Below are 26,139 nucleotides of genomic sequence, written 5' to 3'. Positions count from 1 at the left end.
ATTTACAGCGACTCTGTTTCATGTCGAATCATGGTTGATTAGGATATTAATAAATACATCTACACTTAAAATTCGTTCGTTTTCGTGTACGTTAGTTTCCAAGGAAGTGTGGAATTTACTATCTTTCAAGACTCTTTACTAAGCCTTACGTACAAAGTTTTATAGGCTATTCTAAATAAGCTTCTGTTAAAGTTTTCTTTTACACTGGCCATATCATTTTATTAGTAATGTTGTGTGTAGGTACCTCGCCACCGGACGCATACTCCATCACGAGGTAGAGCGTCTTTTCAGTCTCTATGACCTGGAACAACTTCACGATGTTCGGATGATCCAACATCTTCATTATCCGCACCTGAAACATCACCATGCAACATGTTAAATTTGAACAGAATCAGAGTATAAGCAGCACTTTAACAGGATATAATCGCATACAGTCTGGTTATTTTTTAGGAAGTTTTCAGAGTATATTACGTATGACAGGTAGAATTATAAAGAAGATAACCTATCTAAAACGGAGCCTATGGCAGCACAGTAATCATAGGCTACAAAAATAGTGAATTTTTATAAGCCGAGTTCCTCTAACTTTCGACGACAGTTACATATAGATAGATTAGTTCCGCGGGTCCAATTTAAGTGGGTCCAGTGTACCAAGCACTGTTTATTCATTTTGATGTTTTGTTTTTATCATGAACTACAACAGTCTCAAGCAGTGAATCATAAGCTATAAAGAGTTGTGTGTGTTACCTCTCTGAACAACTTCTGCAGTGATCCAGGGTTGAGTTGCGTCTTGTCAATGATCTTGATGGCGACCTCCTTGCCGGTGGGCACGTGCTTCGCTAGCTTCACCTTAGCGAAGTTGCCCTTGCCGATTGTCTTTAGAAGCTTGTACTTTCCTGGAACATAACATTATGTCATTAATATAGGCTTTAAACAAACAAATTAGGGGAATTTTTGCTCCTAAGTTGAATTTTTCATCATAGGTTCTGATACTAAAACGATTGACTGAGTTTATACTTCAACAAAGTTTTAGGACTTAGCTCCGGGTTTAAAACACTTATATTAATGTTTCAGCTACCTTATCAGATGGATTTTGACAGACATTTTCGTACATTTGCTGCCAATTTAACTCGCAAAAAAGTTATCTGACAATTAGTGATGATCTGTAAAACTGGCCTTTAGTTTAATAAGTGTCAATATTTTTAATATACCATAGGTCTCTGTCTCTGCTGATCGCCATTGAACCACGTCATAATTTTACACAGAGTTTTTTCTTAACTTTTCAATATTTTTCAGACCTCAAAACCGTTTTCAAAATAATATTAATCACCCAAAATACTCAAAACGATTACGCAAAGCAAACTTGTTGTTAAGAAAGTTTCATTAAAGAAAATCATCTAGTAGCCCGTGGGAGAAGAATTAAGTCATAGTGCTATCGCGGGCCGAGGTTTTAAAGTCAACTCATGTAAATGGGTCAACAAGAGGCTGTGCCGGGAGGATCGATACTACTTTGTAATGCGTTAGACCTTAGGGATTTTCATTAAAAAATTTCGTTGATGCTTGCAGTATGCTAAATATGTTGATTACAAAGACTGTTGATCGCTTCTTTTAGTAAAAAAAGATGGTTGTTAGTTAACTTGATTTACATTTTAATTACTACTCTTTAGTTTAGTTTTACACTGGTATATTTAACTTACATAAGTTAATATTATACAAGAATTTACGTGGTTTTCTTGACGTTTCGGTCCAAGTTGAATCCATGATCGATTCATGAATAATATTAAGTAACAATAATCATGCTACGTGCAAACCTAGTGGCCAGTTTTCCGGCTTATGTATAAGTTAGTGTCAGATAACCAATATAATGGATAAAGTGACAGCATATTTACGAAAACAACTGTCGAAATACCCACAGATAAGCTATCTGTCACTTATTCAGATGTATTGAAACCTAAAAGTTACGATTAACTTTTACATTTCCAACAACAAAAACACGCGATAGACTGTTACTTTTGACGGATAGAATCGTGATTGGTACAGTCAACTGCAAGCGCGCTGTGTAACGTCAAAAAGGTAGCCCTGACAAGCCACTACTGATCAAAGGACACTTTGTTTCTATGCAGTTGACAGTTTTCCGATTGAGTTCTGCATGCACATCCACACTGCAATTTTTTGGCCTCTTTTGAGTGACTGGTCAGCCAAGCGTCAAAGCCTTTTGAATCGTAACGTTTGTTTTGCTTCAACTATGACCGGTGTTCAAAATATGATTATTCTAAATTAATTATTTAAAAGATACTAGATTTTATAAGCGAGTTAAACTGGCTGTATGACTTCTCCATAAAACGATTAACAATGCACAATGAGGCTTCACGACTATACAAACGACCCAAAGCGGCAACCCTATCTATTACCAAAGCGACAAAGACCGACTGATTTCTGGAAGTAACAGTCAAAGGTAAAGGGTATCAATGAAGGTGTAGAATTAGATGGGATATACATACCGATGTGTGGTTCCTCGGAGGCCCGCGAGCGCGAGGACACGCGGGCGCTGCCGCCCGACGTGCCGCCGCCGCCCGCGCCCGCCGACGACTCCGACGCGCTCTGTAATACAAACAAACATACATACATTAATATATTGCAATCATGTACAATATTGGCTTAAATAAATATCATCATGTCATGTAAATAGTGCCTTAGCACTGAGTCAAGACACCAGTTGACAAAAACTGATGTCAAGTAACAAAGTAGCGACATTTTTGAGTCCTAAAATTTTAGTATAAGTTCGAAGCGTAAAGAAGTTTGTTTTTAATATTCTGTTTTCTTTATACAGTTAAAAACATAAGTACGAATGTCGTAAACTGTCGTTTATCCTAATATTTCTACATGCAACTGCTTAGTGTGTTATCAAATAATCTACCAGAATACCAAAGGAAATCCGATAAGCATCATCCTTTTCTTACAATATACTTCAGTTAAATACGTTTGTTGTAACATTTTGTAGTAAAGGAAGCTACCTCAGCTATCGCAATAATAATGCACAACTTCCGCGGCGGCAGGATCTCAATAATTAGTTTATTCAGCGCGTTAGGGGAACTAATCATAAGCCGCGAGGGAAATACGTTGAAGCTATCAACTCTATTTTGTATGGAGTTGTATCCTGAAGAATTAAGGTGCAGCGGTATTATGTATAGCAATGATTTGAAAATAGTTTTACAGTCAGATAACTTTATTTCAGTACCACTACCTGCCGTACCTGGCCATAACTCATCATTAAGCATCGAATTAGTTAATGGGGCAATGGAAGAAAGGGACCTTAATAAAGTCGATAGTACCCTATCGACTTTATTAAGGTCCCTTTCTTCTTACATGGTTTTATTAAGTAAACCTGATATTATTATGTTCAAACAATTTCTAAATGTCTTACACTGCTTACAGATAGATTACACATAAGAACCCGAAAATTAGATTTCGCGAAATAATATTCCACTGGTTACTAAAAGAGCTGATGTAGCTGAAATTAAGTGTGTTATGTATTTCAGTCGTCTTAGTTGACCACTAATTTCAATGTATCAGAAATCAGGAACTAATTCCACTCTTGCATATCACGCAACTACATGACAATTTCCACGTGGTATCTGTAAGGTAGCGAGTGTACGGTGTCATGGCGTCCGCACTAATCCCATAACGAGCGAGGTCGTTCACCCCGCGCGCTGGGTACCCGCCTTGATAACGTCCTCGGATCAAAGCCGTCTACACAGTGAGGTTATTGGGGCTCCCGTTTTTGTGTAAATAGACTGATTATGTGACTAAATTTACGTAATAATAGATCTTTGTTATTTAAAGACTTGTATGTGAAATTATTACAATGCATTGGAATTCTTTCAAATTAGCATTTTGTTTTGACTCATCAAGAATCGGTGGTAATTTATGTATGTATGTATGTAATTTCCATGACTGCAAACTCTAAATACACAAGAATGCTTCTTGCTAATTCGTCCCGAAAGTTGAAATTATCGGTCATCGACATTTGCAGCTATAACTCGGAAACTACTTAACCAATTCTTATAAACCTTTCATTAATGGAAATGTTGATAATCATAGCCTACATATAACAACAAAACAATGTCTGTATCTTGTTAATTTCCCGATATTAAGGCAATATTAATACAACCGCACGAACTGACACTTCTAATTTAGCTCACAAACCTTTACCAAGAGAAACCATCGAAAGATCACAAAATACACGCAACATTAAGGCCAGAATACCAGCACACCGACTGACACTGGAAACTTAGCTCTAAAATCTTCAAAATAAAGACCCTATAAACAGTTTTACGCAGTCAAACTGTTTATAGGGGTGAGTGTGAGGTTTCCGAAGACGATGTCGAGGGCAGAGCGAAGTGGAGGAGAAATACTACGAAGGCTGACCCCACTACCATATGGGACTCATAGCATGGAAGAGAGAGAGAGAGAAACAGTTTCACGCACTTAAATCTTGTTTTCTTATCTCTAAATCTCTTCCAATCAATCACACTATCTCATACATTAGAGGCACGAGTTAATAAGCTCGCATGTACTGACTATTAACATACACTGTACTTGACATTGTCTACATGCTTGTAACGTGTGTCATCACTCATGTTCACAATCGGACATCTACGGTTCAAGGCTCTTTCGATGATGAATTTGTGAAGGTTTTTGTTAATGAGAAATGTTTTTAGAAATAATGTAACGGAAGGAAATAAATGGCTTAATGTTAAATTACCGTGTATAAGTATTATGGTACAAAAATTGGACGATTACTTGCTTTCAGCCTACAAATTGCCGATTACGAATGTAAAAATTTCACCAGTTCTTTACGAAAATAAGACAATTGTCTCTTGCCCGTTGCTCGAGAGACTTCTAAGAAATAAAACATCAACTAGACGACACATTAAAAGATATTGTAGAGGCGGAAGACTCACTTATCTTTAGTGCTACCGTTTTTATTATGTCATATACGTTTTTGGGACTAATATCAAGATCATTTAGATATACCTACACAAAGTATACAATTACGTAAGTAAGGCACGTACACTACGTGCAGTACCATTACCCATTTGTTAAATAACGTTCTAATTAAGCTGCAACTGACTACATCATGTAGATAGGACAGACCCACCAAAATTGCAAAAAAAAAAACAATAAAAGACGATACGTATATTAAAAAAAATATAACAACTTAAACCTAGCTCGACTTTATCACCTTGGTAAAAACAAAATCACAATACACAATTAGCTCCTTCCATTTTTACGCTTCAACTATATAGTCTTCTAAAATACCGGAGCAGACATTACGTCATCAACTAAACCTTACAACTACCCTCAGGGATGGAACGTGAAGGGAATAAGCTATCAACTTAAGTATGATTATTTACTAGAAAACGTGAACATTTTTTGCTCGAAACGTTAGGATCAAAAGAGCAATTCTGCTCGGTTGTTTTTGTAAGAAGTCAGCGAATACGAATGTGTTACGGGAATATGAAGTCACGCGAGCGTACATTCCCGTGTCGAAATATTGATTGCTTGACACGGTCAGATTTTGTTGCTTATAATGCTGTGTTTGTCTGTTTAAGCTTAGATTATTAATTTTATCATTAGTTGTATGGCAACTGTTACATTTATACGAACTTATAGCTTAATAAAGCTTGTTTAGAAGCAGTGATGAACCCGAGAATTTAGTTCTTAGTCTTATAATGTTTGGTGAACGAACCGCAATTTAAAACGCTACCCCTGGTATCTAAAGTAATTTTCATACCCCAAGTCCGTTTCGATAGGCTTGTACTTTAGAAGCTAAATCAGCATCAAATAGGGAACAAGCCTAGGCCTATTTCTAACTTATATAGTATTCCATACTGTGGTTATTATAAAACGTCTGTAAGTAGATAATTATGTCTGTAGGTCATGCATTTCGTTGACGTAAGCCTACTTTGTTCGGCTTCTTGGTTATTTTCCGAGGAGACACATATGAGGCTTAAAATGTTCCCAAGAACACGTACATAACATATTGTAACGTACTTCAGACGTCTGAATTTTAAGTAACGATCGTTTAGAGGTTTAAAATTCTGCCTAATATGTAACATATTTTTATATACGAGAAAAGAAAAGCGTCTCAATATTCGGTAATAATCGTCCTATATATATATGTAAATAAATAAATTTAACCCATTTATGTTCCACTTCCGGGAAGGGTTCCGGAATGAGGCAGGGATTAAGCCTCGAGTCCACCACGCTGGCCAAGTGCGGGTGGAGGAATAAAAGGGGAATAATACAATATATATTTTATTAAGTGCCACTTATATACCAGGTGATAATTCAATATTTGGTCATAAGTCTAAATAAAATGTGTGAGTGAATAATGAAACGTATTGTATAAATTCCCGGCTATCGTGGCAGACAATTAGTTGTGGCGAAAGTTAATTTTATCTACGGTACCTTCACGCTTTTTATTAATAAAAAGAAAAGCTTGTGTTTACCACTTTCGAAAAGCATGCCGATTAAGATATAATTGAATTTTTGATAGAAATAATAGGTTATATTGACACGCAAATTGTTTTAGGAGTACCGTTGTTTTCAACCTAGATAAAACTTATTAAGTTGTATTATACTCATGATCGCTGTGGTGCAGGTCTAACTCTCTGCCTCATTCCGAGAGGAAACTTTTACGCAGAAGAGACTGTAATAGTTTTATAAACGCATAGTCTTTTATACTCTCAATATATAAAGAAAATATGTGCGTTAGTTCTATATTATAAAGCTGAAGAGTTTGTTTGTTTGTTTTTTTGTTTGAACGCGCTAATCGCGGGAACTACTGGTCCGATTTGAAAAATTCTTTCAGTGTTAGATAGCCCATTTATCGAGGAAGTCTATAGGTTATATATCATCAGGCTACGACTAATAGGAGCAGAGTACCAGTGAAAAATGTTACAAAAGCGGGGAAAATTATGATTCTCTTATGTGACGCAAGCGAAGTTGCGCGGGTCAGCTAGTGTTTTTATATTTTGCCAAGTCATTCGGTTCGTAAAGCATTGAAACTATAGAAAGATAACCTACGAACTAATCGTCGCGTCTGTTGAAAAACCTCGTTATCTAAGAAATACTGTAATTTAAAATGCTATCGACAGATACTGTAAAAGATCTACAAATAACGTTTCCAAAACCAATCTTCTATAAAAGACTACTCTTAAAGATCCACTTAACTATTCATAGTAAACTATCTTTCATAAAGTAGTCTCACTGCAGACATAAACTGTAAGACATCGACGTGGAGCAAGTGCATCGCGCAATGTAAAACGAATTTCGGACTACCCTCATCTATCAGTCTAGTAACTCTTAGAGAATATTTATAAAGAAGAGAAACGTGAATGCTAACTAGTTTGTTATATACAGTTTTATGTGCTTTCCGTAACGATGAAATATTGCTTGTGGTGAGCGAACTTTGAACACCTATCGTATGATGAAAATATTATGATGGATGTGGGGTTTGAATTCGCATCTACTAACGGATGGTTACTATTTTTTAAATTCTTTCTACTAGCTGTGTTCTGCTAGAAAAATACTAACTAATCAATGTAACGTTAAATTCTACTCCGTAATCACAGAAAAATAAAATAAAGCAAGCTAAGTATGTTTAGAAAAAAAACATAAAGATTTTCCTTACAATCCTTTTGTTAATCACTCACCCTTTGATAATAAAACAACATACACCACAGACATACAAAATAACATTAGACCTACCTACTAACATGTAAAACAGACACGAAAAATTGTAAATTCTCAGTCGTAAATCCAAGCTGTGTAGAACGTTTACGTTATATTAAGCAGAGCGGAGACCCAATGGGGTTGTTTTTTAGGGTTCCGTATATACAGGGTAAAAACGAGTCGCTTCGTAAGTCTGTCTGTCACTAGGCTATACCAATGTACCGTGATACATAGTTAGACTGTAGACATTTTCACAAATGACGTAATTGTGTTAAAGTTACAACAGAACCGATGTAAAACAGTAAATAACAGAAACAGATTAATAGATATATTAAGGGAGCTCCCATACAATAAACGCGATTTTTCTGACGATTTCATAAAGAATGGTTCAGAAACCGTGTCCAACTCGCTCTTGGGCGGTTTTTATTGCACCCCCAACTCCACGTTTATTGGTTCACCCTCTACGGAAGGCAAGTGTGTATATCAAACTTTATTGTGTTTCCTTCCTCGGTTTATATACGTTATACGAAGGGGTTTTCGGTTAACTGGTTCTATTGGTATATTAAAATGTAAATGATAGATTATCGTATCTGCGTAGTTACAGACTTTAGTTTCAATCGCAATACTAATGCATTATTCTTCCTAATATATTCTTAACAAAATAAAAAAGTTTAAACGCCCTAATCTCAGGAATTACTATACGGGTTTTGAAAAAGCAATTGTAAAGGATAGAAAAATATTTTTTAGACACTCTAAAGATTTAACATCACTGTACGACCTATGGCATCGGAGTTAACACCATACACTGTATAGAAACAGACCACAGGTAATCATCGACTAAGAAACTTAACACAAAACTTCAACATTTTTTTTCAAACACCAGTCTACAAAATAACCTAATAATACAAGAAATTACACCTTTTCCCCTCAGCAATAATCCGTGAACCGCAAAGCATCAAAAGCGCATCAATTATGTACCCAATAATGTCACCGGTCGTATTGTTCGCTGCAAACATTTCGTTCTACAAAACCACATCGTACCGCGGTGTTTGCAACGAGGTTCATCGACTAGGTTGAATGGAAACGCGGTTTGCTCATCACTGCACTGCCAACAAAGATTTTGTACAATGTTTTCTAGTAAAGATTGAACTAGTGAGTTTCTAGTTTTACTTTAATTGATACGATCCAATGAGTAAGGAACTACAGCGTTAAATAAATCAAAGTTTGGAACAAATAGACATTTATTATGTGCTCTTTGATAGTCTTTTACGTATTAATGTCGACTGTAGAAGACCCTATAAACCGTATTTAACGTAATAGTAGTTTATTGCCGATTACTTAAGTACAATCGATTTTAAATAGCCTTTAGTCACTCCACCATACATCCACGCTTAAAAACTGCAAAACACGATACGAAATCGAATCTCTACAATTGGAGTACTATGCCTTATTTGATAATAAACCACCATTACTTTAGCTTCTACCACATAAACCTTTCATCAAACACATCTAACTCCCGGTTTCTGAGTACATTTAACGGTAGTTTATCTATTCAATAGCGTTTTTTATATGAGTTTAAACGCTATTGAATAGATAAACTACCCCCGGTTTCTGAGTTACATTTAGCGGTAGTTTATGTATTCAATGGCGTTTAAGCTCATATAAATATGACAGTTTGAATTGATAAACTACCGCAAAAAGTACCTCAGAAACTGTGTGTGTTTTAGCTTGAATTAAATATTTCAATCATTATAATGAAGTCTCATATGCAATTCTGTTATCACTCTTACCCCATGGAGCTTCTCGATGGCTTTAGCACGACGTCTCCGTCTCCAAAGCTTGGACAGAAACACCGGCGCGAGCAGGGGAAGGACGCGGTGACGCATCGTTTGGGGATTTATTTTGACGGCTTTACTTTCACTAGGTTCAAGAAAAGACTCGGTCTAGCACTAGCTAGACCACGAAAAGGACCAGTAGGAAACACTAGGTAATATTTACACTAATTAACAATTGTGGAACGTTTTACAGCTTCAATATCGTTTGAGTTAATCGGTTATCTTGACACAATGGTAATTTTAGGCGCAACTAAATTCAGGCTGGACCCGTTTTTAATGTTATTAAGGTTTCACTACACGATTTAGGTATTATTGCATCGTAAAACAGGATTTTGTCACTTTTATTGGCAGTCAATTTTTATTGTCACGACACTAAATCTAACGTTTACTTAAACGGCACTTAACTGAAATTAAATTCTCATTTTATTAAGTCACTGAACTTTTAAAAGAACACATTTTGATGTAGCGACGCGCGTCACGTTTTAAAACATACTGTTTTCGCCAAATATTATGAATATGTCCGAATCGGTACTGATAACCCTTCAAGACCTTTGTTACACAATCGAGTGTAATTAATTACAAGCGAATAATAAACTAAGTTGACATAATGTATGTGAATTGATGATAAATACGTCAATGGCACTTTATGTAGTATAATGAATTATAAGGCTAAATAAAGATGGGTTTAGGGAAAATTTTGTTATAATTTAGTGTTTAATAATATAACTTAAATGAAGTACATATGTATACATAAGTACTCAACCTAAATATACGAAAATTGTCCGTCTGTGAAGCAGTAATATAATTTTAAAAAGAGATAGTTTAAGGCCTGTGGTCTAACATATTTTTTTCAAAAATATTTCCCGATATGGTTCAAGAGGGGAAGCTAAGGAGGACCCTGAGGAGGGCATTGAAGAGACATAACTGTACGAAGTTGAAAATAAAGTAATTTGTACCTTCTAAATTAAAAATCAACCTCAATTTAAACAAAAAGTTACAACAACGAACAAAAAGCAGATTCAGGGAAACCCAAAAACCAGTGACTATGGCTAATCTCACAGTCTGTTTTAACACAGGAAACAGAACCATAGATAACACTTCTGGGGAAACCAGTACCATGGTGACGTCAGCAGATAACTAAACATTGTCGTACTTGAGTGAAACTCTTTGAAACTAAGTTAGTGTTTGTAATTGTTTCTTAACTATGCCACTTGCTATAAGAACTATTAGTTCATTAGTTAGAAGGTTACTAACAATAGACAATTAATAAATACATACATCGAAAACTATCCTAAAGAAACCTTCCAAACGGCTAAGAGATTCAAAATCAAAATCAAAATCAAATCATTTATTCATTTAGGTCAAATATTGACACTTATGATAGTCGTTACAATTACTGAATCTACCACTAGCTCGGAAAGGGGGTAGAGCCTTATGAGAAGAGCTAGCGAGAAACTCACGGCCACTCTTTTCAATCGCCAAAAGTTTTACAATGTGGTTGATACAATAATTGATCATGCGAGGAGCCGCCAACAATCAGCGATATAGACTAAACGTCAATTAAGTTAAATTAATATAGCTAGGTTATTTATTAGTCTCTGATCATACCGTATGTTGGGAGCACCCACCAGCACGTGATAATAAGAATATGGGCAGCAAGTGAGCACACTGGTTGTGAACATTATAAAAGAAAAAAAGTGACAGTTTTATGAATAACATCAAATTGTACGTAACATCACCTATTTGCATCATTAATTGCCCATATTTTACAATATTAGACCTACTGCTACTGAGTTTATACAATTTATAGCAAAGTTCCCTAATTTCAAAGAATCCTAATCAAGCGAGCGACTAATCCCAAGAGCTATTGTCGTTTAGATACTCATCAATTCTGTAATAAGCTTTCCTAACGAGATGTTCCTTAACAGCAACTTTGAATTTTGGCAGGGGTAAATCCATGATGTGCTTTGGAAGCTTGTTGAAGAAACGAATGCCGAGACCTACAAACGAATTGTGCACCTTGTGTAAACGATGATGGGGACCTACTAATTTGTGTCTGTTTCTAGTGTTATAATTGTGTCTATCGCTATTTGTTGCGAAAGTCCCTAAATTTTGTTTTATATACAACAAGTTTGCAAGCACATACTGTGATGACACCGTCAGTATCCCTATCTGCCCAAAAAGCTCTCTCAAGGAGTCTCGCGCTCCTAAACTATAAATTGCACGGATAGCTCTTTTTTGAAGGACAAAAATAACATCTATATCAGCAGCCTTACCCCACAGTAATATACCGTAAGACATGACGCTGTGAAAATAACTAAAGTAAACAAGTCTTGCCGCATCCACACCAGCAAACTGTCTTACTTTTCTGATTGCGTACGCGGCGGAGCTGAGTCTCCCCGAGAGATGCGCTATCTGAGTGCCCCATTGGAGCTTGCTATCCAGACTGATACCTAAAAAAGTTGCCGAATCTACCAAATCGATAGTTTGCCCATTTAAGACTATGTTAGTACCTGAATTCCTCGCGTTGGGCATAGTGAACCTAATGCACTTAGTTTTGTTAGAATTTAATAACAGATTATTACAAGTGAACCAGTTGTGGACCTGTTCAAGAATACTATTGATATCAATAAAACAAGACTTCGAACGATCTACTTTAAAAATGAGTGAAGTGTCATCTGCAAATAATATAATATCACATAAGTCCTGCACCTGAAAGGGGAGATCGTTTATATATACGAGAAAAAGAAACGGACCGAGTATCGAACCCTGAGGCACGCCGAGAGAAACAGCTGAACCTGAAGACCTTACACCATTGATATCTACTCGTTGAATCCTATTACTCAAATATGACGCAAGTAAATCGAGCGCTGTATCCCTAATTCCATAGTGGTTTAGTTTCCTAAGGAGCGTATTATGTTGGACACAGTCAAATGCTTTGGAGAGATCGCAGAACACCCCAATGGCGTCCTGGGATGTCTCCCAAGCATCATAGATATGCTTGACGAGCGAAATACCTGCATCGATTGTTGACCTACCCTTAGTGAAACCATACTGTTTACCATGAAATAGCTGATTCGAGTTAAAGTGACTTGATTATGATTTGAAGCCATATAAAGAAATATTCAACCTATATTTCAATCTAGTCTACCTTTTTATAGCTTCATAAAAGCTTGTAAAATATCTACATTTGTAACTATGCTTTCTATAGTTTCTTAAAAGCTTGTAAATTATTTAAACTTATTTCTGAAGACTTTTCCTTGTTTAACTTGTTTTAGATTCAGATAGTACATGTTCGTATTACATAAAGAAAACTAAAGTTACCTATGCAAGAAACTGCGCTTGCCTTTCCTATCTTTTTTCAAAATATCTCGCAGCGTTTATACCAACTAAAATAAACACATTTAGAACATAATAACATAACCATCTGCTACGCATCTCTCCGCTACGTTAAATAAGCATATAAAGGCAATACATAACTACCACCTAACTTCAAAGTATTTTCTTTAAAGCTTAATTAAAAAGTGCTCATCTTATCTGAAAGTCAAAGCAATCGATAAGGCCTCCCGACAGTCTGTCACAAAGTTTCACCTCCTTATTGGAACCCACCTTGATTTATTCCGCTGTGCTTTTAATCAAATAGCGGGAAAATAAGTTGAAATATACTTTCGTAATTCGGATATAATGAAAGGTTTGATGACTTTAGTACATGTAGAATACAAATGTGGTATGGTAAGTAATTATATTAGTTAAGAGTGAGTCATAACTAGTGTAATACATGAATAACCTTTAACATTTTCACTATATCGCAATTGCTTTAACTTAAAAAGATTGAACCAAAGAACCTACAATTCTTGACAACACTATATATAGTTAACTTGCATAAACTATTTTTTTAGCAGGACGTTCAAGTCAAGAAAAATCTAGGAAGCGGTTTTTTTCTGAATATACAATATCGCGAATCAGAACTTCTGCGGCTAAACCAAAGTGTGTCAAGAAGTCCCAAACATAAATCACTGAGACAAACAGATTTACCAAACTTAATACCATCTTGAGGCTAAACTAATCAAAAACACTACATAAGTCCATCAATCATACAAGCTTCTCAAATTACATTACGAAGACAACTGTCAGACCGAGGGTCAACGACCTCACGGCGTACGTCGGAACCCTATTGTTTCATCAGACGAGATATCGAAACGGTTCCGAGAACACTCGACAATGACGAGAATCGATTAAAACAACGATACTGAATAATTGTGTAACTCGACTTTAATATAAAAAAAGGTTTGTTTATTTTTAGGGGGCAGTATCTGAATCTGCTGTACCGAATGTAAAAAATCTATCACTAATAGACTTATTGACCTTTACGTAACCTAAGCTATTAGTCCTAGAAATTAATTTTGAGGAGATACAATAGTGATAGAGATACATAATAAGGGGAAGGCTGAAAACCGGTTGTAAATGCAACATTTGGTAAGACAACAAGTTGCGTAGCAGTTGTAAACTGGTTATACAATTTGACGTTTTATAAAAACTTGTACCGTGCAGTGTCGTGAAACTCCTGAGGCTTGCCTTTGAGGAAATTCTGAGAAGAATGCAGTGCGGAAAAGACAACACGGTACAAAAAGCACGCCGTGCTGTGAAAACGCATAAAATATGACGAAACTTGCATCAAATACGACGAATCGAAATTGCACGTATATAGTTCATAAATAATAAGGAAGGAGACTCCTTAGAGAATAACGTTGAAAAAGAACCTGAGACAAGAGAACCAAAAATAGAGGTCATAATTTTTACATAACACAATCATCATTGATAAGAAAAAGACGGTTTTGATAACCATCAAAGATTGTTCAGATAAACCGACATTTGCATGTAAAACGATTCAGATAAGGAAAAATATGTTAAAAATATTGTCACGAAAACTTGCATTAAATTGAAACCTTCAATACAGTGTAACAGAAATGTTTTGTATAACTCAAAATGGGATAGGCAGAGGCGTTTTATCTCAAAGTTCCCACACCTACGCGTAACTAATGATTGTACAAGAGCTTTGAAATAAGTCTATCGTAATATTGGAAATACGAAATGTAGTTATTAATGATAGAGAAAAGGTATGATTCATACGAGTAGGTTTATTGGTGAGTCCGATAGTCATTATTGTTTTGATTTAGCTTTAATAAAGGTTTAGGTTTTAGTGTATTTACATGTATATGTAAAAGTATTAAATTAGTCACGCTGATTATATTACAGCAGACATATTATGAGAGAGACGTTCGAAAAGAACAAATGGCAACGAGACTCTAAAAAAAAGCTATCACAATATTAAACAGTAATATCTTATCAGATGTCAAACAACTTACAATTTTATTAATACAAAAAGGTCACCAATCAAAAACTTGACCTTAAGACCGTTGCCTTAACTTCACTAACCACTCTCGAGTCCGTCTATCATCCAATATAATTACACATACGTGATAGAAAGTAATAAACACATTGTTGACGCCACGCAACAACGCCCAAACGGGCCCTTATTAAAATCAAAATTAATTTCGTTTCACTTAATAATAACTGTTAAAGCGAGCGTACGGTCTCGTACAAGAATAGCTTCAGCCAAACATTTCGACCTTGAATCTCTTGATGGGGATGGGCAGGGAAAATTAGAACACTCGTTTAGAAGAATACACCATTACTGTTTCGTTGCTAGGAAATAATTCGCCTTTTGATAATATAATAATTTGGGAGCTAGAGAAGTCCTAGGCTGACACCTAATTAGGTTTAGTAAAGGAGTTTAAAAAAAAAAGATTTAGTTTTAAATTACTTGGCGATAATTCTAAAGAACATAGGCAGGGATAGCTGGGTCTAGATAACTTGCAATCCGCTAGTTACTTTTAGGTAAAGTATACTAGTAAATTCAAAGTTAGGCAACCAAACTACATCGAAATGTACCCTGTACCAGAGGAACTTCAATCGAACTTTCCAAGCTGTTGCAAGTTTCGATAAAGTTGCACCGACCAACTAAATGTTTGTGCATTTATTTTTACAACGCTACTACTTTTCAGATGAGGTTGTAAAATGCTGCTACTGAAACGATTCGCAGCTGCATTATTGCCTTTATACTCTTAGTATATCAAATTAGATTTTAGTAACTCTTTTTTACTATTAAGACAGGAATCAGAATGACGAAAATGGCTATATCGTCAGTCATACAAGCTATAGCTTATGCAACATACGTCATTGGGGATGCCCGGGTCAAGAAAGGCATTTCAGTAATGAAATTCTAAGTAACCAGGACTTCCAGGAGCTGCTCATTGCAGTAGATACCTCTCCTCTTATATGAAACAAGGACTGACTAACTTGCAAAGTCAGCGGAATAATTCTGCAACTTGCTTTTTGCTAGAAGATGACTTTGCCAGGAAGAAAGTGACATCAAATGTCAAAATGGTGTCCAAGCTTTACCAATAAAAGTGTCGTCAATTAGAGTTACGTGTCCCAATACAGTTGAGTATAGAAACGTCAGCATTGCTGTTCAAGGTCCTGGCTGGCCGCTGAATAATTCAGGGGACGATCGACACGCAACTAAGATCGATACGATACTATTTATGTAGACACGTGTTCTATCCGACACGTTAAGGTAATAAGTAATTTTTTATTACGACTGTGATTGGTAAGTAGAGGAGCTCGTGGCTACAGTAACAAAAGCCGTGCGTATCCCTGAAGTTAAGCTACGCTTGCCGAGGGTGGTATATGGATGGGTGACCATAGTTTCACTGTGTTTTGGAAGGCGTTGCAGCTGTCATTTTAAAAGATCTTCGACAATCGTTAGCAGTAGTCAGAAGCTTCAAAGTATGACAACCAGTCTTGCCGAATGGTATCGTGTTATGACTCAAGTAACTGTGCTGTGGAGGTCCGATAGACAGTCGCGCCATGAAAAAGACTGGTATTTAGCTGCATCCAGTGAGACTGGAAGCCGACTCCAACATATTTGGAGGAAAGGCTACACTGATGATTGGTATATTTTCTTTACTTAACAGTAAGTAAGGGGCTGTTTAAAGAGGAAATGGGATTCACATGTTATGAATGCAAAACCGCGAACTCGTGTGAAATTAGGGGCATGAAAAATTTGGTTGGAAACGTGCAGTGAATACTAATGACTGAAAAATGAATGTTAGAAATGGAAAAAGAAAGAATAAATGTGAAGTCCCAGACGATAGACATGGCAAGACAATTTGGAACCTTTCCTGGAGGGATGGAAGGAGATCGAACAAGTAATCTAAGGGCCTTTGCCCAGTAGTAAGACACTGGCTTAGGCTAGTAAGAAAGCCGCAGATGAATAGACTTTAAACTAATATAAACCGAATAAATATTATTGTATTGTAACTCTGAATAATATTTGAAATTATACACTAGACTATAATGTGTAACTTAATAAAGCAAGTAATGAAGTTGCCTAGTTTCAGTTATTGTTCTAATCATATTATACACTCAGCGGCACGGAATCTTGGCCAAACACTTATCTCGCGATAGAAAAAAAATTAAGTGTTTCAGTTGACGGTTTGTAGTGCAGGTAGGTCAAAAAAATGTTTACTTCAGCTCAAGAGGGTAATTCATACCGATTGAGTGCACTATGACGTTAGTTCTGAGCTTTAGTTGGTTCGGGTCATTTGAGCGACTAAGTTGCAAGTTTGATTTTGTGTGATGTTGAAGGTTTTCTGTTACATTTTTTTACTTCTGTGATTTCCTGTTTGTTATTTCGTAAGTAGGCGTGCTTTTAACCAATAAAGGATGCCCCTAACACCTGCAAAAGTTGCACAAGCTGTAGCACTGATTGACCAGTGGATGTCACAGCGTGAAGTTGCTGCTGCACTTAATGTACCTCGGTCATCAATGCAGTATGCCCTGAAACGATACCGAGAGACGGGCGGGTACACCCGCAGACCAGGTAGTGGAGGCCAAAGGTGCACATCGGCTCGAGACGATCGCTTTATTATCTTAGAAATTCTGAGAAATCGCTACCTCACCGCAGTTGAGATACGCCAGCTACTTCAAATTTCAAGAGGTGTGAATTTGAGTGAGCGTACGGTGAGAAGACGAATGGAGGAAGTTAATTTAAAAGCTCGTAGGCCAGCGCGAGGTCCACAACTCCTCAGACAACACCGAGTAGCTCGACTTCGCTTCGCGCGAGAACACGCTAACTGGACGCACGAGCATTGGGCAAACGTATTGTTCACAGATGAGTGTAGGATAGCTTTACGTGCTCCTGACGGTCGGGAACGAGTGTGGAGAAGAAGAGCAGAGCGATTTCTACCAATCACCACCACACAAACTGAGTTTTTATGGAGGCTCAATAATGGTTTGGGGAGGCATTAGTTCCGATGCACGCACGGAGCTGGCTGTTGTCGATAATCGCCTTACAGCTGTGCGATACATCGAGGAGGTTCTTCAGGAACAGGTTGTGCCTTATTCTGGATTCATTGGACACGAGCAATTCAGATTAATGTACGATAATGCACGCCCCCACGTCGCAAATTGCTTTGAAGAATACCTGGAAGAGGTCGGTATTCGAAAACTGATATGGCCAGCGCGAAGCCTAGACCTAAATCCAATAGAGCATATCTGGGATATGCTTAAAAGAAAGATTAAGTCGGTATCCAATCCTCCCCTAACTTTAAACGAACTTCGAAGTGCAGCAGTATCCGCTTGGAACAGTATACCGCAAGTTGACGTCAGAAACATCATTCAAAGCATGCCTGATCGAATGCAAGCGGTTATAAGGGCGCGAGGAGGAAACATACTATACTAAAATGTAAAAACTTTAAAGACATTTCGCTTGGTTTCCAGTTACAGTGTTTTTGTTTTTGTGGCAAATGATGAAACTTTTTTTCGTGAAAGTAAAAAACTTAAAAACTTTATTATTGGTGAGTTAATCTTTTAATTACCACTTTAAATATCCTAACAAACACTTAATCAATCAATCTACCATTGATTTAGTAATAAAAATACAATAATATAAAAAATATCGCCAAATTCGTATGTGGCCAAGTTTCCGTGCCGGTGAGTGTATTATGGTCGTAATTAATTTCATCTGTTATTTATTTGTCCGTCTGCGCGTGAAACAATTCAAATTTCAATTTTCTGCTCAGTCGGTTGAAACTAGAATATTTCATGAAGCGATTTCGTTAATTTCTTGATAAACTTTTCTATTATATTACAATTTATTATTCATGATCACACACATGGCTGGTCGCGTAAAAGTTATAATAAATTAGTTTTAATGATAGAACTCGAGTAAAAAAAGGTAATAATTGGCTTTAATAAATGATTTTCAGTGAACATAGTCTATTTATTACTTTCAGGAAAAGTGAAATGTATATAATTTAAAAGAAGGAAAGACTGCACTGAATTATGTACTTGACTACTTGAAGCAAGCCAGGAATTATATAACGAATATATCATTAACTAGCTGACCCGCGCAACTTCGCTTGCGTCACATAAGAAAGAATGAAAAAAAAAATCCCCGTTTTTGTAACATTTTTCGTTGCTACTCCGCTCCTAATGGCCGTAGCGTGATGTTATATAGCCTAAAGCCTTCCTCGATAAATGGTCTATCTAACACTGAAGGAATTTTTCAGATCGGACCAGTAGTTCCTGAGATTAGCGCGTTCAAACAAACAAACAAACAAACAAACAAACTCTTCAGCTTTATAATATTAGTATAGATAAAATGAAAAAAGAATGACTCCCTCGTAGCCGGCGGTACTAGTACTTATACTCGTAACCGGCGGTCCTGAGTGATATGATATATGGATGTGAATGAAGCAAGGGAAGTTTATGACGTTCTTTGGTGTCTGCCTTTCCCCATAGGAATAAGACGGGATTTTATGTATTTATGTAAAAATAATAGCTATACAACTAGGCAATGTTACTTATATGTGATAAGCCCATGCCAGTAACAAAATTCAGTCTATACAAGAAGGCGATCACTCGTTAAACGAAGCCTACATATGTCCTCTCGAAATAGCCGTTGCGTTACATAAAACTATTTCGCCGTACCTACAAATAACTGTCCTATACAAACTGGAGACCCTTTAAAGGGTACATCGTATATACAGAGGACGTACAAGTAGCACCTTTGATCGTCCTTTTGAAACATGTAGCATAACGCATGTAAATCTTGAAGGGATAGGTTGTAATCTTACAATGTTTGAGTACGTCTCTTATGAAATGAAAAGCAAATCTGAATTTTTAGAATAACAGTTGACGTTATGCATAATTAAAAGGACACATGACTTATGCCTGTGTATCAATGTATGTTCAAAATTGCGTACTTAATTTACACTAGCCCTGCATGTCTATAACTTGCGCTAGTTTTAAAGTCTACCTATAAAGGAAAGAATGTATTTGTTTGAATATCCAGCAAAGTATATTTAAACTGAAATACAGACCAGTATTCAATGCTTTTGTAAGCTCAAGAAAGGCAAGTCTTTTAAAAGTGTTAATGTAAAATCCACCTACGCAACGTCACAATGTTATCAAAAGTTATAAAACAGACTTATACAAGTTTTAATGAATCCTGGTGGGGTCTGATCAAAACTTGTTGATTACTTTGATACTATTCATTTTGGATTAGCTGTACGATCAAGTTTTAAAAAGTATAGACACATTGTAAACGAGTGAGGATAAATTTTATGCATATATTTCGAAAATCTGATATCGATGATGGTTTAATACAATAGTTGGTGGAGAGATCAAAATTTTCATATTCTCTGCCTACTCGCAACTGTAATCAATTTCCAGAACAAAGGTTTGATCGTAAATAACGTAGAAAATTAAAAATAGCTTTAATTTTTCTAGAAATCTCCTCGAGAGATTGTTCAGTAACTTAGTTTATTATCCGCTAATATTATTTTAATAACGCTCTCGTTATAAAATTAACTTGATAAAGTATTCCCGCGTAGTTTGATATTGAATATTCATTTTTGTAGAAGTATCTAATGGCTTTTTAACTCTTTGAAATAAGATTTTAATTCACCGTTTAGATTGTAAGGAAATATGATAAAATTTTGTAGAAAAGGAAGATCAAAATGTGTTCTTCGAAAATACAGTAAGGTTATTCGCACTAGCACACCACGGCGCGTATCCGAACGTATTTTTCGCGCCAACAATCACACAAAATGGCGGCGTTGAATCGTGTATCGATATGTATCAATATGACGACACCCGGCGAGATACTGACATCCCCGTGGCTCTGGGGTGATGCTATTAAAAGCCAGGACCTACTGAGGCTTGAAACTTTCGTCACGGTGCACGCCAGCCCGTGAAAAAAGGTGTGATGGGCGTAATAACCCAGATACCTATAAAATATCTATACTTAATATTATAAAGAAGGCCTTGTTTGTTTCAATGAATTTATCTCTGGAATTGTCGGGCAGATTTCGATTATTTTTCTTTTATTTGTTCCTAGTTTTACGAAGAAACGCTCATCATAGGCTCAGTTGCCGTTAGGCTTTTACAATATAATTTTACTGTAAGAATAATACAGGCTAGTTTCTGCTTTCATATACTACGGTATATTAATTTTCGTGTCCTTCAAAGGACGGATACAATTGTACATTACACAATTAATATTATGTGCCATTACGACCGCCATATAACGAGCCTGCGTAATTAAACAAGGTAATTTATTCAGGGTATTACATATTATACCTAATACCTATTTTAAGTACAAATTTGGGAACCCTGAATTGTGAAAATGAACGAACAACTTGAATGTTTCAGACGAAAGAAATCGCGGGAGGCAACTAGTTGTAGAAACAACATAAATATATAATAAGAGTTTGTTTGTCTGTTTACACAATAGTTTTAAAAACTATGTCAACAAAACTGTATTGCTTAGTAAGTATACCCGAAGTAGTATTAGTTTTTGCGATAAGGAATTTAGGTTCTTGGTCAAAAAGTTGCCCCAAGATTCCACGACTTGTTCATACATTTAGATAAATAGTAGCCCGTTTGGCTTATTTGATAACATACGTGGGTCAGACCAAGCACTTTTTATAGTAAACAAAGTTAATATAAACTTGAACCAATTGTATTTGTTGAAAACAGTTCGTATCTTACCGATATTATAATTATTACACTAGACACTTGGTACTAGTTACCAAGTGTCTAGAGAATTAAGTTAATTAATTAATAAGCAGACGATTTTCATATCACCAAATGTGTATATAAGAAGGTTTTTAGAAGTTTAATACCTTCTGAACAAATGAACAAGTATCGGTTAGCTTATCAGCCGAAATTGTAACAGTTCTTTTCATACTATATACTGTCACTATCTCTCGGATTTGTAATCCATTCCTTATCCAGAAGTGAGTTTAGTCAGTTCTTTCATACATTTGCTGTCACTTTATCTCTCGGATAGGTTATCCGATACTTATTCAGAAGTAAAACTGGCTTTAGGTATATCTTAATTATACTTATCTGGACCCGATAGGTATACGTTGTTCCGTGATTATGATGCTTACCTGTAAAAATAAAAAAACAATTATTAAATTATTAGAAGTAATAATTCAATACAAAACATCACATTAGTTTAATCTGCAATGCTGTATTTATAACAAGTTATAAATTATGCTAATTTCATGTAAATTGCAATTGTGTAATTAAAATCAATAAATCGTATTTATAAATCTAATTAGAATTTTGTATTAATTTTATTTCTATCAACAATATCTCGTGATTTTGCAACTACATCCTATATACAAGTACCTAATGACATTGATGACATATTTTATGAGAGTAGGTGTGCAATTCGATAAGGGTGTATCTCACATTATGAGAACGTAAGCCATGACCCCTCTTCAATATGTTATGATAGTAAATTTGGACACATGTCGATCCTTGATTTAAAACAAAAAACCAACCCAACTCAACCAATTCGGTCAAAAACAACAGCAACATCCCTATATGCAAAATCCTTTAGACTTTTCCACTCAGAAAAACGCAATCACCCAAAACTTTTTCATTGAAGCACGTGTGTCCCTTTTAATTCCATAGCGATGTACGTCACAGCCGGGTGTGCGGCAATCATAAAGGCGAGAACACACCGCTACCCACCCGGATTACCAGGATATCCGTCGGGAAATAACTACGAAGTGGGACGTACGCCCGGATTTTTTTCACTATAAGGGCTGGCACATATGTTACGTAGCGGTCGTCGAATTGTGAATATTTTGCGCATATAGCCTGCCCAAGGGTTACCTAGTGTTCTTTATTAATACAGAATACATAAAGCATACATACAAGGAGTAATTTATGGTTCATGATGCAGGTATTTAAAGTCAGAGTCCGTGCGACGCAGGGTCTCCATATTAGTACCTAGTACTTCATCAAGGTCCCTAGCGTTTATCTGTAGATCTGTTAGCGGTAATTCAAAAACTGAACAGATCTTCCTGCGATTTAAGCTGATGAAATTTATAATGATTAGTCATACACAGCGTTAGAGCTCCGAATTATAACAAAACAGTTTAAGCCGGATCCGTAAGTAATTACAAATAATAGTAATCGTCATACAAATCTATTGAAAAAAAAATTTTTTTCGTACCTATCAAAATTAGTCAAATCATTTCGGTGGCTCCTGAAAAGGGAGGATATTTTATCCGCAAGTCCTAAAGCAAAAAACCAAATGTTGTCATATTTCCTTTAACCGGGATAATATTATACTTTTATCTCATGTTTGCATGTGGCGTGTTGGGACGAGTTAAAACGTCGGTATTTACGGCCCAAAGTGTTTACGATCAAGGGCTAAGGTCCGCATTCGGAATGAAATGGTCGAGAGTGTTTTCATTTTATTTTAAGGGAAAAGCGTTTAAGTACACGATATTTTGAGGCACGGAGGGATTTTTTTTGGGATAAACGATTATTTCTTAACGTTGAAATAGTATTCGATTTAATTCCTGCATTTCCTACAGTACAGTCACTGATAATAGCGGAACAGTGTTGGTTTCACAATATAACCTATAAACCTCATTCATATCACGGGTTTTTAAACTGAAAATCAAAATTCAAGTCCCAAATCTGCAGTCATTCGAAAGAACATTTTTATTAAGCGAACCCATTTAAAAACGGCAAATAATTCTCATTCCGGTAACAAACTCGAGTTAAAAACAGCATAGTAACCAGAAACAATCACACAAATTGCTTTCACGGAATAAAATACTGCAAACTGTGGAAAATTTTGTTTTCATACTTACGTAATAATCGTGCGCGAGTTTCTCTGTGCAGTTACTTGCAAATAAATATAATAAAGCATAAACTTTTAAGTCTGTATGAAATATTCTTGGAAACTACTGAATGGTTTCTGCACAGTTGTCATAAGTTGAAAAGAGGAGCAGAACGACTTTATAACAATTTGAGGAATATTTCTTGAGCGCATTGTTAAAATATACAAACCTACTTAGAAGTTTACCATAAATAAGCGTTTTGTCCGTTCTGGGAATCGAACCCAGGACCTTGCGCCCAGCAGTCGGATACAGGCAGCCAAAATATAACATGTTATAAATATCGTATGATTAAACGTTATATTGAGGAGGGATCAACAGAGAGTACCATTGATACAGAAAAAAAGAAAGAACCAGAAATATAAAGGAATTACGTATACAATAAATCATCCCTTACACTATCGTCTTAAGCAAAAACGACAAGCACTGAATAATGCAAGTGCAGTTATTGTGTGCGAAAATAATACCATAGCGAAATTACATAAGATGACGTCATCAAACCAGATTATGTAAATGCATTTGATCCGCGATCGTTATTACGTCTCAATCTCGGAGGGGCTGGTCCAACAATGGCCGATTAAGGAGCTTTCTCATTGATTTCGCTTCGCCGCACAACTTTTATGTTTCTCTGAGGAATAACATCAAATTCTATGCAGCGGTTTTGTGTGATTGATAGGGGCTGATGGGATATTGGTGGGAAATATCTGTAGGATTGATAGTAGGTATAAAAATGAACCGTTTGAAGACTTTATCAAATCTAAACGCGGCTCAAATACTATTAAAAATGCAGTCACTGACTTTGATGACAGTTTAAAAGATAGGTAGAGCCAATGAGAAGAGTAGCAAAAAACTGTTTTGGTTCCTATATTACAAGTGACAATTTGATACTTAAACGTAACTTCAAAAATTTAGTCGTTTGAATATTCGTAATAACTTGTACACATTACATTATAATGCAACGGGTCTTAAACGGGATGAAAAATTAAAAGTAATATCTTATTTGTTTACCCGACGTTTCGATCATTGGTCACAAATGTCACTATTAAACACGTCAACAAGTTAAGATTAAAAATATCTCAAACTTTTGTGAGTGCTCTAAGTAATAATATAACCTGCAGTACCCTTTACGTATTTAATAATGTTATTCAAATGAGCAAGTTGCTAAGCATGCGGGTGTTTTAGTTGGAACACCTGCTGTCTAGTTCAAACTGTCATTGCTGTTATATGCGGGTTATTACCGGTTTGTTTAATTTGTACTTGAGATGATTCTTGACCATAAGTTAGATGGTCATTATTTTATATCCCTTTGCTGCAGACAATTTAGACCGTAATATTATGACTAGTGTCGTTAAGGGCGACTTTTATAGACTACGAGTAGCTATAGCAAAATTTTAAATAAACATCTGATCAGCTAGTCAAAATTTAATTTAGTACTGGCAGCCCGACCCGTCTTCGCTCGGTTTACAGTTATTTTACAAATAAACCTTTACAAATTTTACTCATAAACCTTTCTCCTATATCAACTTATCTATTGAAAAGAACCGCATCGAAATCTGTTGCGTAGCTTGAAATATCTAAGCATACATACATACAGACAAAGGGACAGACGCGGGAAGCAACTTTGCTTTATACTATGTAGTGAAAAACTCTTATCTTTAAATAATATTAAATGTCAAACGGTCGCTAGTAGACAATACCGACTATAGAAAATCGCATTTCTTAACACATCATATTTCAAAAGCTCTTTCAGATAAAAGCAATGCATTTTACAGTATTCGTATTGTCTAGAAAAGTCTAGTGTTTCTACGTCACTCTGTTTAGAGTTTGCTACGAGAGGCATTATTATTCAGCGAACATAGAAGATGCAACAGAGGAATAAGGAATTGGACTGGAGCATAAGTGTATTGCATAGTTTATTCTTTACTTGAAGAGAAAAGAAGTAACAATGCACTTGAATTTCCTTCTTAAATAAACATATGAAACACTATAATCATCTATCTATCTAACCACATGAGGTTATCATAGTCATCTATCTAAGATGGTCAAAGAATGCCACATGTTACAATTCCTACAAACACATTATACTTTTTTAACTTTGAGAATATATCCCGTAAAATAAAAAGCAATTTTTTCGTAAGTGATGATATTTTTGTTTCTATTCAGTAAATTATCTCAAACCCATCGTTCGAACGCAACTAAAACCCTCTAAAACGAAAGTGCGACAGTCGAATTTCACCGAACTCGGTCAACCGAGACAATCGATACGGATCCGAGTGCCGGCTCTCGAT

General features: G+C 36.0%; 1 protein-coding gene across 20 annotated transcripts in view; it reads right to left on the bottom strand.

Moving 5' to 3' along the window:
• Positions 1-26,139, bottom strand: part of LOC142984109 (MAP/microtubule affinity-regulating kinase 3-like) — a 228,717-nt gene that overhangs the window by 24,824 nt on the left and 177,754 nt on the right. For all 20 annotated transcript variants that reach the window (XM_076131463.1, XM_076131461.1, XM_076131458.1 and 17 more), the window contains 3 exons: positions 2,499-2,598; positions 745-893; positions 245-352 (listed from right to left, as the gene is read on the bottom strand). In XM_076131463.1, the coding sequence (XP_075987578.1) occupies positions 245-352; positions 745-893; positions 2,499-2,598 (357 nt within the window). The remainder of the gene's footprint in view (positions 1-244; positions 353-744; positions 894-2,498; positions 2,599-26,139) is intronic.

The sequence above is a fragment of the Anticarsia gemmatalis genome, chromosome 26 (assembly GCF_050436995.1).
Source record: "Anticarsia gemmatalis isolate Benzon Research Colony breed Stoneville strain chromosome 26, ilAntGemm2 primary, whole genome shotgun sequence".
NCBI classification, from domain to species: domain Eukaryota; kingdom Metazoa; phylum Arthropoda; class Insecta; order Lepidoptera; family Erebidae; genus Anticarsia; species Anticarsia gemmatalis.
Note: the sequence above shows the minus strand (reverse complement) of the source record. Positions and strands in the feature narration are given on the sequence as shown.